The sequence below is a fragment of the Aythya marila genome (assembly GCF_965140915.1).
Source record: "Aythya marila genome assembly, chromosome: 5".
In the NCBI taxonomy this organism is placed as follows: Eukaryota; Metazoa; Chordata; class Aves; order Anseriformes; family Anatidae; genus Aythya; species Aythya marila.
In genome coordinates, this window is record NC_139046.1 from 34342029 (window position 1) to 34356601 (window position 14573).

General features: G+C 45.9%; 2 protein-coding genes across 4 annotated transcripts in view; one reads left to right on the forward strand and one right to left on the reverse strand.

Moving 5' to 3' along the window:
• Positions 1 to 9941, reverse strand: part of CDAN1 (codanin 1) — a 28405-nt gene extending 18464 nt beyond the window's left edge. For all 3 annotated transcript variants that reach the window (XM_082761000.1, XM_082761001.1, XM_082761002.1), the window contains exons 1-10: positions 9471 to 9941; positions 6877 to 7577; positions 6023 to 6247; positions 4681 to 4874; positions 4114 to 4236; positions 3456 to 3534; positions 2941 to 3061; positions 2429 to 2538; positions 1647 to 1736; positions 486 to 561 (exon numbers count right to left, since the gene is read on the reverse strand). In XM_082761000.1, the coding sequence (XP_082617126.1) occupies positions 486 to 561; positions 1647 to 1736; positions 2429 to 2538; positions 2941 to 3061; positions 3456 to 3534; positions 4114 to 4236; positions 4681 to 4874; positions 6023 to 6247; positions 6877 to 7577; positions 9471 to 9794 (2043 nt within the window). In that variant the 5' untranslated portion in view covers positions 9795 to 9941. The remainder of the gene's footprint in view (positions 1 to 485; positions 562 to 1646; positions 1737 to 2428; positions 2539 to 2940; positions 3062 to 3455; positions 3535 to 4113; positions 4237 to 4680; positions 4875 to 6022; positions 6248 to 6876; positions 7578 to 9470) is intronic.
• LOC309878475 (uncharacterized protein) lies at positions 9832 to 12483 on the forward strand. Its single transcript, XM_082761003.1, has 2 exons — positions 9832 to 10462; positions 11102 to 12483. Exons 1-2 carry the CDS (start codon positions 9955 to 9957, stop codon positions 11758 to 11760), a joined length of 1167 nt encoding a protein of 388 aa, XP_082617129.1. The 5' UTR covers positions 9832 to 9954; the 3' UTR covers positions 11761 to 12483.
• Positions 12484 to 14573: the final 2090 nt, after the last annotated feature.

The following is a 14573-nucleotide window of genomic DNA, read 5'->3' on the forward strand; positions in this document are numbered from 1 at the left end:
TGATGCTTGAAACTGGTCGGAAAAACTCCTGTAAACTACAACAGCAATACTATATCAAAAAGAGTCTGTTGGGCTGTTACACAGAACAACCTGAGACTCTTTGCAGGTAGTATACTCATGTTGCTAAGGAATGGAACTGGGAACCTCTGCATTTTATACATGTCGAAATATATCATTTACATTTCTAAAAATCAACTGTTCTAAAATTAGGTCAGAGTAAATAACCATGAAAAATGAATTCTTACAGCTCACCATGTGCTCAGTGTGCCTTATATCTAATAGAGATAAGGGGCTTGTCTATAATTTATCACTGATTCATATTTCCAGAAAACAAATGAAATTCTCTTCCTGAAGACTTGGCTCTCCCCCAAAAAAAAGTTTCAATAGGAAAATCTCAAACTTTCAAGACAGTTTGTTTTCTCAGGCTGAGGAAGGATCAAATCACTTTTGATGCATATTCAAGAAAACAAAATCAACTAATTTACCTGGATGAGCTGTTTCTGAAAGAGCCTGGCAAAATGGCTGTGGTTGCAGGTTGCAGACAGGTGAGCCATCATGGCCCTGTGAAGGAAGACATCACAGAATGCTGACTAGATCTCTGAAGTATTAAAAAGTGGTTTAACCTCAAATCACATCAAAAGCACAAAATAACTGCTTTTAAGAAGGCAATCTCCAGAGCTTTTCAAAGGCCATTGCAAAAAGCAACATCTTTATAACCAAGTTTCACAAGCACTGAGCCTCATCTGCTGATCATAGAAACAAAAATTCTCCCTGGATTCTCCCTTAGCACCTGAAGAACACAGCTTTAGAGATAAAAAGACTCTTTTCCTTTCCTGCAACGACACTTATTTAGGAAGGCAATTAACTTATTTATCTCCCATTCTCCACTGTGCAGAGCACTGTGTTGAGAGCCCATGTGGATGTAAGTAAGAAAACAGCAACAGCAGTACTTCTGATGCCCAAACAGGACAAAAAATTCTCAGTTTAAATCTCAGCCTTGTTTTGCTCCAGATGTGAAAAGTCCCCTTCATATGTGTAACTTGAGTAGGCTCACGGTTAAGACTACCACTGAAGCCTACAAGGCAACTGCTTTCAAAAACATACATCTCTTTATATATAATCTATTTTTGATAAAACAATAAGCATAAAAGTTTGCCTTCCATATGAAGAGCCCAACTTGTCTTGTTTTCAGAACCAAAACACCAGAAGCCCCTAAAATAGCTGGAAGAGATAAGAGCTTCTGAACATATAACACATTTCCCTGTGCTTCAAAGAAGTGGGGCATTGGAAACACAAAACACATAGAGAAATGCAGCCAATAACAATGTCCAGATCACAGCACAGGTTGTAAAAATGGCACTTTCTGTGACTGGGAGCAGGGTAAGAGTTAGACCAAGACTAATCAAATTACGCTACTGCCACTTTTGCCTTGTTTCTTTATGATGACAGTTGAAAATGTTAAATATAGAAGTGACTTTACACAGACAGTATCTCCCAAGAAGCACAGGCCCCTACAAGTCAGTGTAGAAGACCATTAGAAAGAACATAAAAATTAGGATGCTGAGTCTGGTATGCTGCACCAGTAATTCAACTATACTAAAGCATCAAAAGTTTCAGTTCTAGCTGGAGTTGCACAAGACTCCTACCTTATCTTGTTGCCCAGAACTCTTTCAAAGTCCCAGCCAGTTTTTTCATGGTTATCCTCCCATTCACGCAGCAGCTCATAAAAGATATCCCTGTGAATCAAGATGTTTAAGGGTATAAATTCCTCTTCGAGTTTGAAGTAAAAACAATTGAATATTCAATTGCTCCTAAGTTTCCCAGTGAAACTCTACCTCAGATTAAGTAACTCAAGCTTCTACACATTCAGATACCTTTCCAAAACTCATTAGTGTTAGCAGTACTTCAGCAAGTTTCCATTTTCCATGTTTTTGACAGCATGTGTTTAAGCTTGTTATGCCCAAGCTCAGATGGAATGACCAAAACACCCATTACCAGACATACTGAAGACTGAGAAGCAGGAAAGAATAAGCCACATGAAATAATAACTATGAGGAGAAAACAAGGACAAAGACAACTTGCCATTCTTCCCTCGCCCTGTTGCTGCAAGCACAGAGGGAGGTGTCAGGAAGAATACGAAGCATACCAGATCTATATGCAGAAGCAATCCAGTAGGGTGACACATTGTACTGGCATTTACCAGAAGCCAATAAATCCTGAAGAATTAGGCTGTTCTTCTCTAAAGACACTAAAAGTTTAGCCCCTGCAGTCAATATGGACAAACACTTTTTTTTTTTCAATTAAGAGTGAAAATCTCAATTTTTTTCTGGACTATATAGCATACACGAGACATTCCTAATATCCCTTTTTTACAATCATAGAAAGAGTATACCCTGAGTGCCATATGGCAACAGCAAAAGAAACTTACCTTTGTTTCTTAAATATGTGAAATGCTCTGTCACTGGGAAAGTTAGAGCGATTGTCTGTTTCTGGCTGGAAAGAAACAGATTGTACAGAGCATGGCAGCAGGAGAGACACCTGTTGAAAACAGAAAAGAATAAGTCTGTAGCTACGAAAAAAATCCACCTCTCCCAAACTACATTCTGATATTGCATCTAGTTGGCCATTGTTCTAGGATCTGTGTTTATTAAATACGAATCTCAAAAGCAAAACCTGACCCTGTCAAAGTCATTGGCTGAGTCAGCACCTGGAGCACAATGTATGGCCAGCCAGCAGCGATTCACAGCTAGCAGTCACTGCAACTTGCAATTCACTCACCCATGGCCAAAAAAAGAAAAAAAAAAGTACACTTTCAGACACTTCCCAAAGAAGACATGACAAGACAACAGTAGCAGGAATGAGCATAAGCATTAAGGCCAACATAAATAACACTACCACAAAGGTATGAGATAGCATCAGGTGAGGTGTGCCAATACTCACCTTGGCTGTGCTGCTTTCATAAGCCTGCTTGAGCCTCTCATGCAAGGTAGGAGAAAAAGATGCAATCCGTTCATTTTCAGCCAAGAACTTCAGTGTTCCCTTTTCTAAATGGGAAATAATTCTGCCAAGACAACATCCATAAAACCCACAGACATACAGACATAACACCATAAGCATAATCATTTCTTTACATCTAATTAGATTTTATGCAACTACCAAGTAAAGAGTTCTAAGCCCCAGGCACCCAGGATCAAATCCCATTGGCATCTGTAGGGACACTTTTTTATTGCTTTCATCTCATGACTTTCCCATTCTTGCACAATCACGCTGAAGTTCACCAGACAGACCAGCATAAGGGAAATTCAAAGACACATCTAAATTCAGGCTGAGTTGTGTGTTTTGAGGGAAAATTAGTAACTCCATGCCTGGAAGTAGTAAAGCTCTAAAATCCAAGCACACTTGTTTCATCTCACACACATCTGTAGACATGAGCAGAGAAAAAAGCCTCAACTCACTCATATTGATAATCCAAGACTTGAACAGCAAAGTAAACACAATTGTGCACACTTCGGAAATGCTGTCTCCCCGATGCATCTAATGAGAAGAAATAAGTATGAGACAACAGCACCTGTCACCATTTATAAACTAAATGATCAACAAATAGCTCCCAAGGAACACAGGAACTGCCATATCCAAAGAGCTAAACAGTCTTCCAGGCCAGTATAAAGTTTCCAGAAGTTCATATTTCCTGGCACCTCAATAGACAAATCCCTATCCTTCTTATAGTAATGGCAACCAAATTGTTTAATGCTATATGGAAAATAAAAGATTCCTGCTCAGCCTTCTCAGGTCAGCAGCACTTTTGAGTTGCAAGGACCAATGGAAGAGAGACTCTAGCATATCCACCTTTCTCTCTGAAAGTTTGTTTTAGCAAGTAGCTATGGGTATTCACACACAACAGCAGAAAAGTAGATTCAAACATTATCTAGCAACTCTGCTCTATCATGCTGCAGAAGCACTGCCCATGCATGCATGATTTTTGTCAGCATCTCAGCTGAGTCCCACAGCTTTATTTATGAGATTTACAACTAACTGTCGAAGCTAAGGACAACTTATCTATACCACATTACCATTCCATGAAGGACATTCTTTCCACTCAGTTCTATTGCTTACTTTTACTTCCTTCATTGACTTCAAGGTCACTCTCCTCTTCTTCTTCTGCAGTAGAAGTGCCTTTAGATGTTAACAGCTGCAGAACAAAAAAAAGCTCCAGAAAAATATTTGGTACCAGGTTTTCTGGAAGAGAAGAAATGAGATAGTAAAGATGAATATGTAGTATTAACCTGTTTTAATAAATAAAGGTAAAAAGATAGAGAACTGTTCTACGGCATAGTCAGTAAATAACTCTCTCCCCACACACAGCCAGAGTGCACATCAACATGGAAATTACAGGAAATATGTGATAGGGAAGGGTCTGGTTGCTCAAATTTACCTCATCAGCTAAGACTATATAGCTTCAGCCTCCTGCAGGTCAGAGTACTGTATCAGGTTCATCTCCTTCCCTAAACTTTTACCTAGAATCCATCTGTTTTAATAACTGTGTCGACTTAGTTTATTTTTCCAGATGTTATTTGTACACTGTAACTATCCCACAACTTTCACTTCTCATCTACCTCTCCCTTACAATGCACATGCAAGTTCAAGTTCACAGAAAGATCAGTCTCACATCTTAGTCCTCACCTGCTATGCACGATGAGTAGAGCTGTGCCAGACACTCCAACTGCTTCTTGCAAGAAACCTTAGCAGGATCTGCACAGGTCACCAGATGGCTTTCAGCAGGAAGGCTTGCACTGCGAGTGTAACTAGGCTTAGTGGGAGTACCAGGATCAAGAGATATCCCTGCAGGAGAAGAAGCCTGGTGCAGCAACTTGCATCTGAAATTCAAGAACAGTAACACCATGTGACTGAAGATGATACACAGCAGCCCTGTGATCAGAAGAGGCCTTTCCCTGGCAGTAGAGCATGAAGGAAATCCTGCAATAACTGAACTCATCATTTATACTGCCTAAAGCTGCTTGTACCATGACAGTAGTTTAACACATTTTTCTTAATGAGACAGGATCCTGTGGCTAACAATCAAAAGACTCAAAAGAACCACCAATTCCTACTCTGCTGACACACCATGTCACTTTGGCAAAATTATTTAACTAGCCTTTGCTATTGCTTCTTCTCACCTAAACTGGTATTCATTAAGGACATCGAACCTATCCTAAAAAAAGAAATATATTGCATGTATAATTTCTGACAGCTAGACACTGCAAAATCTATGAAAACAGGGTTCACATACATACTTTCAGCTGTATTTACAAGTTAATGATGCTCTGAGAAGGTCTAATACCACTACATAGAAAGGCAATGCAACAACTGATGAAATCCCATATTGACAAGTTAAACAACAGAAGGAACAAACTACTTCAGTTGTAGGATTCTAAATCAGTAACAGTTACTCAGTTAAATATATAGGTATTGTTAAAAAAAAAAATGCCTCAGAGGTCATCCAAAATGCAGGAGCAGAGTGGCATATGTAAGATCCATGAGAAGCAGGAAAAAAAAGCCATTAATAGCAATATAAAATGACCGTTAAAGATCCCTATGGAACATCCACGCTGGCAACATCACACGCACTTACACCCAAATTGTCTCAAAAGTAACATCTTTAACAATCACTTTAAAGGCTATTAGGAGGACAGGAACAGGAAATAATGACATCTGCAAACCCATGAAGAGGCAGTCATAAGAAAGCGGTAAAGACTCCCAAAGATAAAATAAGGGTCATTGTTCCAGAGTCAGCACACCTTCAAAACACAGTTAGCACAAGCTAACTGCATTAATGTGTCTAATATGCATAAATATGTCTAATACCTGAGTCACTTGTGTTTAGGCAAAGTATAGTTTGAGGTTACCCATATCTGGTCTAGATATTCTTTGGATATTCTTCATTTCCACTCTCACTTTGGTACCATCTTAAGACAAGAGAATTAAAAATTAATACAAGCCTAACACCTCCATGCTCAGACCGTACCGTTCTTTCTTCAGCATCTCTCTCTCCTCTTGAAGGCTGCTGCTTATCGCAGAAGTTAGGTTTCCTTCCTGGACAGTACTAAAGGCCTCAAGGCTTGACCCAGATGAAAACCAAGCAGTTGGAGACTGGCTGACAGGCGTAGAAGTGAAGCACGTCTTTGGCTTGGAAAGGGGGCGCTCGGCACTTACAGGAGTGGGGTTGATTCTCCTTGACGGCTTACTTTTGCTGAAAAAGTGAGAAGGGATTCTTCTGAAATCACAAAAACAACAGAACAGTTGCCCAAAAGAAAAGGCAAAGTCACCAAGGAGGCCAAGGCTCACTGAAGACCAAAGAGAACACGGGCATTGGCCCACTACTTTGTCCATAACCGCATTACACAAATGAAGCCGCACGTTAACGTTCATTACCAGAATTCACAGAACATCAGCCAAAAAGCTTTTCTCCCTAGCATCAATAAAGCTGAAGAACCTTCCAGGACTGCTCTTCATTACCAATTGCTATTGCATTAAACAAGAAATGTGAAGAGCCAAGATAATGCTGACTTGTTAGAACATGCAAGGACAAAGATGTGCTCAGCCTCTTATCAGCTGGCCTGTGCAATGGCAAGCTGCAGGCACATCGCAAAGCTCAAGAGGCAACCAGGTGAGTTCAGAGCAGAAAGCTGACTACCTGTCAGCTCCCCTACGTGGCAACTTCTACAAGACTCTCCTGGCCAAGGAGAACAAGAAGCCAGCCCCCAGGTACTGTTTATTACAGCATCTTCTGTATTTGCACATGCACAACAGGATGAGCTAGTCAAGAACAGTAACCTGCAGCGCAACCCGAACGAGGCAGTGAGGCAGACTTGCTCTTACTTTGTCCAGCCAGAGGCTGCACCCATAGGTGGAAACTCCTCCAGGTTGTTAAGATTTAGCTGGCTGGGTGGGGATCTAGCAGAAACAAGAGGCACTTCACTCCGCTTTCTTCTCCCTCCACTCCACGATGGACTGTCATTCTTTCCATCTTCCTCTTCAGCAAGGGAGCGCCCCATATCCCGAGGCACCTGCCGGCCAGAGGCACTGACTGCGCTGCCACCTTTCCTTCTGCCTCGCCTCACTGGCAGGGCTTCAGGCGTAGCTGTCAGGAAGCTCCCCAGGCTGGCCTTCTGAGATGAGCGCCTCTCGCTGTGGTTAAGCACAGGACTGTACCCAAAGCTCGGGCTGCTACTGGAGGCCATGCTCGGGAAGTCACTGCAAGGGCTTGACAGGTTTGACCCTGAAAAGGAAGAAGAGCCACTGGATGCAGCAGCGGGGGAAAAGCTGGTATCTGTGGTGCAAGACGTCACCGAAGTCCTTTGGGAAAAGAGCTGCACCCGGCTGCTAGTCGCATGACCTGCTCTCCTTTCTGATCCTGTCCTTTGGCTCCCGTGGGCCTTGGAATTGGGAGTTTTAGCAGGAGTAGAGGGTCCATTAGTCAGGATCTGGCTGGTTTGCTCCCTTAAAAAGTTCAGCAGAAAAGGCACAAAGTCTTTCTGAAGTAAACTGAGAGACACCAGCTTGTCATGGATGTGGTTCTCCTGCAAGGAAAGAGCACAAAGCATTAACATAAAGATGCTACCTGATACCTTCTTTTCACTCATTTAGTAGTTACTGTGGGAATGTGATACACCATAAAAACCAACGTGATTTGTCAAAGCAGGCCACTAAAATTCAAGTGACCGTAGCACCAGTCATAGATCTGAAACCCAGCCTCCACACAAGCTACTTTGGCAGGAGTTTACAGATGGTGTCATTCACTTTGGTCTCCAACTGGGAACCGGCAGAACTGCCTCCCGGAGACACCCATAATACTGAAGCTACAGCCAGCAAGAACGTGGAGCAACTGGCACCTCTAGGTCCAATGTTTCGAGGTAAAACGGATAATTCTAACATTAAAAAAATCTGCAATTTCTCTGTTACCAACTCATCTACAAATACCTCACGCTCCCACAGAGGGGTGCTGTAATAACAAACATTTAAGCACTTTCAGCACCAAATGCAAGACCAAAACTGCTCTTCTATTTCAATTAAATAATTTATTTGTTTGAGACCCCACAGAGCTCTAATAGAGACCACGCAACCTCAAGGTACATGAAGTTTATACTTAAGAAACCTAAACAAAACAAAACAAAACAAATCACCACAGAATCAACACATGTAAACATCAAAACAGATGGTGATCTTACCAGAGTAAAACTAGTCAAAAAGACTTCATTTGACATGCACAGTTCAAAGCTTTGTATGCTGGGTAATATTTATTTTATTCTTAATACTTTTATGTTTCCTCTCAATGGTATTCAGCAACATTTGCAATAATAGCAGAAGCAGCTCTCAGAGACAGCAACTTACTCCTTACTAATATTAAAGTAATAGCAGGTGCATTCCCACTTCATTTATGTTCACATCTCCACTATACAAAAAGAGAACAAACACTATTTTGGTAGGAACTGCTTCTATGAAAGGAGACAGTGAAAGCAGGGTCGCGATTTGCCTCCTGCCGTGCTTGACAGCAGCAGTGAAATTCTGATCTGAAAGCGTGGAACCTGTGCAGCTTCCTAGAGAAGTACGGGACTGGCACAACCCGGTAACGGGCAGGCAGCCCCAGTCAGCGGAGTTCATGCTTGTGAGAAACGGGTCAGAACACAACAGGTGGTCGAAGACCCAGCTTCTGACCAGCTCCAGAGAGAACCTGCCGCACAAGCTAGGGCAAGACATGTTCTGTCATTCCTTAGGTGCCCACCTGGGCTTAGTGCAGAGGCTGACAGGTAAGATTGTTACAGTCCGTGCACAAGGTCAGGCAGTTTCTCAACCAGTTCTGAGCACAACCCGCCTTCACTCATCTCTCTCTCTGCACGCCAACAGAGGGGCAGATCCTCCACCACAGGACAAGCGAAACCTGTCAACGGCTCCAGCCGCAAGCCTGCCGCTTGCTCCCTCACCCCGGGCTGCTCCCAGCCATGACAGGCAGGCAGCAAATCCCCACCAGGGCCAAACTTTTCAGTCAGTCAGCACAGCCCCCACAGCCCTGGGCACCGCTACCCGAGCCACCAGGGCCACTCCTTACAGTCGCCTTTAGGGATCGCGGGACGCCCCACGGAGCTTCTGCCCACAGCAGGTCGGGGGGACAGCGGCGGGGGCTGGTTTTACCTCAGCGCGTTCCGAGGGGCTCTGATCGTTACCTACAGACCCCTTGCCCTACGCTCCCACCGAAGCAGCAGCGCCCAGGGCCGCTCTGTGGGTAGGAACCACGCGAACCCTCCCCACACACACGCCCACGGCACAGCTCGGAGCGGGGCCCAGCAGGAGCCCAGCAGGAGCCCACCCGAGCCCCTCGGCCGGAGCTGCAGGCCCCGAGCCCGGCGGCTCCTAACGGTCCCCTCCGCGGCCAAACTTCCCGCCCCGGCCCCGGCCCCGGCCCCGGCCGCGGTTACCTCAGCGGGGCGGTGCCCGGGCCCCTGGCGGAGCCAGCGCAGCACGGCGCCGACCGCCACCTCCTCGCGCAGCAGCAGCTCCAAAACCGCCGCCATTCCCGGCCGCTGCCGCCGCCGAGCAGGCGCACAAGGCGCGGCGGGGCCGGGCCGTGCCGGGCGGTAGCGGCCAGCAGCGGCAGCAGCAGCAGCAGCGGCAGGGGCGGGCCGGCGGCGGGGAGCGCGGGCGGGGGCGGAGCGGGCCGGGCCCGGGGCCGGGCCCCCTCCCCATGTCAACACGCGGGGCACGGGGCGCCTGCGCCGGCCGCCCGCGTCCTTTCCTCTCATGCGCGGTGCTCCCTTCCCCGGCGGGGCGCGGGGACCGGCCTAGCGGCGGCGGCGGCCGCGGGCCGGGGCGGGGGAAGGGGCAGCGGCAGCGGCGCCCCCCGCGGCTCCGCGCCCGCCCGCCGGCCGCCCCGGCCCCCCTGAGCGGCGGCGGCAGCCGGTGATGATGGCCGAGGACTCGCCGAAGCGGCGCAAGGCCAATTTCAACGAGGCGGAGACGGAGGTGCTGATCGAGCAGGTGCTGAAGCACGAGCAGCTGCTGTTCGCCGCCGGGCCGGGCCGCGCGTCGCCCGGCCAGAAGCGGAAGGTGTGGGAGCTGATCCGCCACAAGGTGAACCCGGTGGCCGCCTGCCCCCGCGACGTGGAGGACCTGAAGAAGCGCTGGCGGGACCTGAAGCGCCGCGACCGCAGCAAGCTGTGCCGCCTGTCGCAGGGCTGCGGGCCGCCGGGCCCCGCCGCCGCCCTCGGCCTCGGCCTCCTGCTGGCCCCCGAGGAGCTGCCGCCCGCCGCCGCCGCGCCGCCCGGCCGCCACCACCTGCACCGCCTCCACCGCCTCCACCACCACCACCACCACCACCGCGCCTACGGCTCCCTGCTGCCCGCCGAGGCCGTGCCCATCGTGGGCGGCATCGACACGCTGGAGCTGCCCGGCGCCGCCGTGGGGGAGATGGGTGAGTGCGGGGCGCTGCCTTCGTCCCTTGGATGCCCACGGTGCGTGCGTGGGGCTGGCGGACAAAGTCGCATCAAAGCAGCACATCAGAGTAGACCCCCTGGCCGTGAGGCGCTAGACACAGCCGCTCACGTCCACGCTTGTAGGCTCTGTCCTTGCAAAGGTAAAACGCCAGCCCACAGGGCTAGGCTGTCCAACGCCCTGCGAGTACATAAGTTCTTATGCCTACAGGAGACATGGCATTAGTGCACTGAAACCATCACCTTCAATACCGAAGGATTTCTTGCAACCAGTGTTTAGTCCACACTGTTACGGGTTACCAGGCACACAACAGAAGGTGAAATGAGTTTGCAGTGGAACTTGTCTTTTGGAACCTAGAACTTGGCACCTGTGGTGGGGACAGTGAGGGAACTGTAGGATACAAAGATACAGTTAACGGGTGAATGCATCTTTACAGTTTTCTTCCCCACCTACAGAGGTAGCGTGTATTCTAGAGATGTCAAAGGTAACGCAGTGCAAGTCACTGCTGTGGAGTCTCAGTTCAAGGGCTAATGTTTGTGCTTAGTGGATAAGAACATATCTCACCATGAGGTTCCTCACTGACTCTCCTCTGCTTTTCCTCTCCCCCCAACTCCTCTAGGATTTAACGATGATCCTGGCCCATCTCATCAACCTGGTCTTGAGAAGATGAACCTAAAAGAAGAAATAGTAGTGAAAGTGGTAGAGCCAGAAGAAAGCTCTGAGGACATGGCAGTGGTTCCGCCTAGCCAAGAACAACTACCTTTTCTGGGGACATCGGGTGGTGGTTCCTCTGGGAAAGTAAAAGCCAAAACAAAAGGCAGGCCCCAGGCAGACCAAAATGAAATAACTGAAGCAGACCTAGTGCAGATTCAGCAGACCCAGATGCAGGTGATCCAGGCTGGCTTTGACAGTGTCAACCACAATCTTCGGCTGCTGCAGCAAGGCATGCAAGATCTGAGCAACAGCCTCAGCATCATGGCGCAGACACTTGTTGCTATCAAAAATGTGTATGTGAAAAACAACACTGGCCCAACCACGTATGCCACCGCCTCTACTCAGACTGCAGCCGGGTACCTGAGCCCGGGTTCTCCCCAGGTCTCCCCCACTGAGGACAGAGGCAGAGTGCAAGTGGCGGGAAGCAGCAGCAGAAGCAGCAGCTGCAGTTCCAGTTCCATGTCACAAGAACCAGGTCCTTCGGAGTTCCCTAGGCCCCCCCTGAGAACCATTAAGAAAGAACACCCAAATGGCTGCTACTACTTCTGCTTTGCGGACGTGTAAAAACTTGAATATATGTACAGTGACTGTGGTGTTAGGTGCTGTTGTATGTTCTGCTCCAGCCTGTGACTTTGAAGGAGCAAAATGGACTTGCCTCCCACGTTTTTCCCAGTGGGAAACATTTCACTATAGGTGGCATTAAACACTAATTACCAATCTCCTGTTTGTTAACTCTGTTGCAGTTGGCTAATGTCTTTCTTCTGTACTCATTATCCTCTTACTCTCTTAAAAACAAACAAAAACACAGATTTATTTTGACTAAGACTCTTGTCTGTATTATCCTTTGTTTAATGTGACCTTTTGGGAAAATAAAAGGCGTGAGAGGGGTGAAAAAGTACCATTAAGGTTACTGGCCAGCAGGAGCTGTCTTGCACCAGTTGCTTATTTTTTTTATTAAACAAATGGCAAAAGTAGCTGATGTTTTAAAGTAGTTGCTTTTCCTAACATTTAGAATGTTGAGGCTGTTTGCTTGGTTATGTTTTTCTGTTTGGTTGGTTTTGTTTTGTTTGCACTTTTGTTAAGTCTGAGCTGTGCGAGGCATCACAGGAAGGGTTTGGCATACCTGCTTCCTCTAGGAATAGTTTAGGATTGGGCTGTTGATTCGTGAATGTACTTCCCAGAATTCATACAGCTTTGGTCCACCTGGCTATTGTTCATTCCCAGCTTGTCAAATGCACCTTCTCAGAGGCATTTTGCCTTACTTCACTAGCAGAGTAGGCTATTTCTTGTCACATAATTAAAATAGAGAAATACAGCAAAAACAATAATTGATGAGTGATGCCTGTTTTTGATATGGAATAACTTTTCCCAGTATGGCTTAGAAGCAGGCTGTGTCTTCACCAGGTCTTGCAAGCTTTCTGGAATCAGTACCACATCCATTGAAATATTGAAAGCAAAAAAGTTTCCATATTGTTTTACATGAAACAGAATTTAGACTTGCTGTTAAACAAATTACAGGAGGCAGGGGCTGACTTCAGATAGAACAAATGCTCTTGCATAGTTTATGAAGAGATGCTTTCATCTTCACCTATCTGAGAGATTAGGAAAAACTGCCATTCTCTTAACTATACATCCAAGGAAAAGAAAGAAAAGGAAAAATTTGAGCAAACAGTAATCTGTTAGGCGACAACCCTGAAACAAGCTCAAAGGAATTATTTTTTCCTAATATGATGAAGAAACATCTTTTCATACTTAAATAGGAGGAAACTGTTGTCACTTATGCTTTTCTTGAAATGTGTTTAAGGCTTTTGTGTTTAAATCTTGTATATTACTTGTTCTGCTTTGCAAAATTCAAAATTACCAGTGGTGCTGTGTTCATACGTGCAGTGTACTTATTGGACTTAAAAGAGTAACCCTCTCACCTGCACTTTTATCACCTGAAAAGTCATTCAGGTCCTCCTCTTAAGCATTTATCACCAATATTCATGTTCTATGGATAAATTTGACCTATGCCTATAATGACCACCTGCCTCTAGTTTTCCAGTGACTTAGTGCAGGTGTTCCTGCCACAAGAACATAGCAAACAAGCGACGTACTGACAGAATGGCAACCCAACTACTACTCTCCCAGAAGTGTAAGAACACACAGATATTAGGTAAGATATGCCATTTTTGTGGTCAGCTTTGACAGAGCACTATACCACCTATACAAAACTAGAGGATCACTTCCTTTATTTATTAGGGTATCAGGCCATTTACTTTAAAATGTGATAAACCTTGGAGGTAACTAGCTGCAAGTATGAAGGAACAATACAAAGAATGCTCCCACCCCCAGTTACACGCTTAGAATCGTTACCTCAAATTAAGTTATCTCACCTCAAGTCTGTACAAGAGTCTGATCGTGCTTAGGACAGCTGAATTTTAACAGGTTTCTTCTGAGGCATTGCTGAGCGAAGAATGGAAACAAAATTCTTAAGGTGGCTCAAAAGAACTATCTAAAAAAGAAATGAGGGAAGAGGATGTCAAATCCCAAAGCTCAGCCAGGTACTGTTTCAATTACAGCTATAAAATGACAAGAATATTTTGCTGATCAACTAAGCACTTGTGGTTAATGCAAGAGCTATGCCTTGAAGAAGAGGAGATTCTCATTTTCAGGTGTCCCTAACAAAAGGTGAGGGTGTAGGTGACAGGTATCACTATCTTATTCATAAATTGCTGGCTCTGAAAACAGGAAAGACTGAATTCTTTCAAATGTGATTTTTGAGTCTGCATTGTTACAGGCTTTCCATGTTAACCTGTTGGGAACATTTTTATTTCTCTCCCTTTAGTACAGATGGGTTCACTCAGGCAGTATTTCCTGTAACTGAAACACGTACCCTTCATGTGTGTTTTGTTCTCATGAACAAGGCAGCCACTTAATAATGTGACATTCCAGGTTGGATTAGCAAGATGTGATCTGAAGCTTACCTGGTATTTCTGGGCAGTGGTTTGAGCTTGTCTGAGTTGCAATAGCCAGTTCTTTCCAGTCCGACATTCTTTTGGTGTTTCAATTCTTTCTCCAGTTGTTAATTCCTGCATTTCATTTACTATAGCCTTTCTAGGGACAGCTAGGCTGTGTGTACTACACAGCTTTCTCATGGTTAAGTCTAAATGAGAGGAAGCTACAGTCCAAGGGCAGAAAAGTGCAGTATGATCTCAAGAGCAGAGTGAGTGGACTGGATCTCCTGTGTTAATGAAGATGGCAAGTCAGGTAATGCTAAAAGACATTTCAACAGTCAAACAACAACCAGACCTCAACACTGACCTCCTGCAGTGTTTCTGTTCCAGTCTTGGATCTTTCCCACAGTCTGTCAATTGTACTGCTACGGTATACTGGAG

Excerpts from the sequence above, each read along its gene's own strand:
- LOC309878475 (XM_082761003.1), top strand. The coding sequence starts at position 9,955 with ATGATGGCCGAGGACTCGCCGAAGCGGCGCAAGGCCAATTTCAACGAG. Across the intron at positions 10,463-11,101 it reads CGCCGCCGTGGGGGAGATGG|GATTTAACGATGATCCTGGC; the intron begins GTGAGTGCGGGG and ends CAACTCCTCTAG.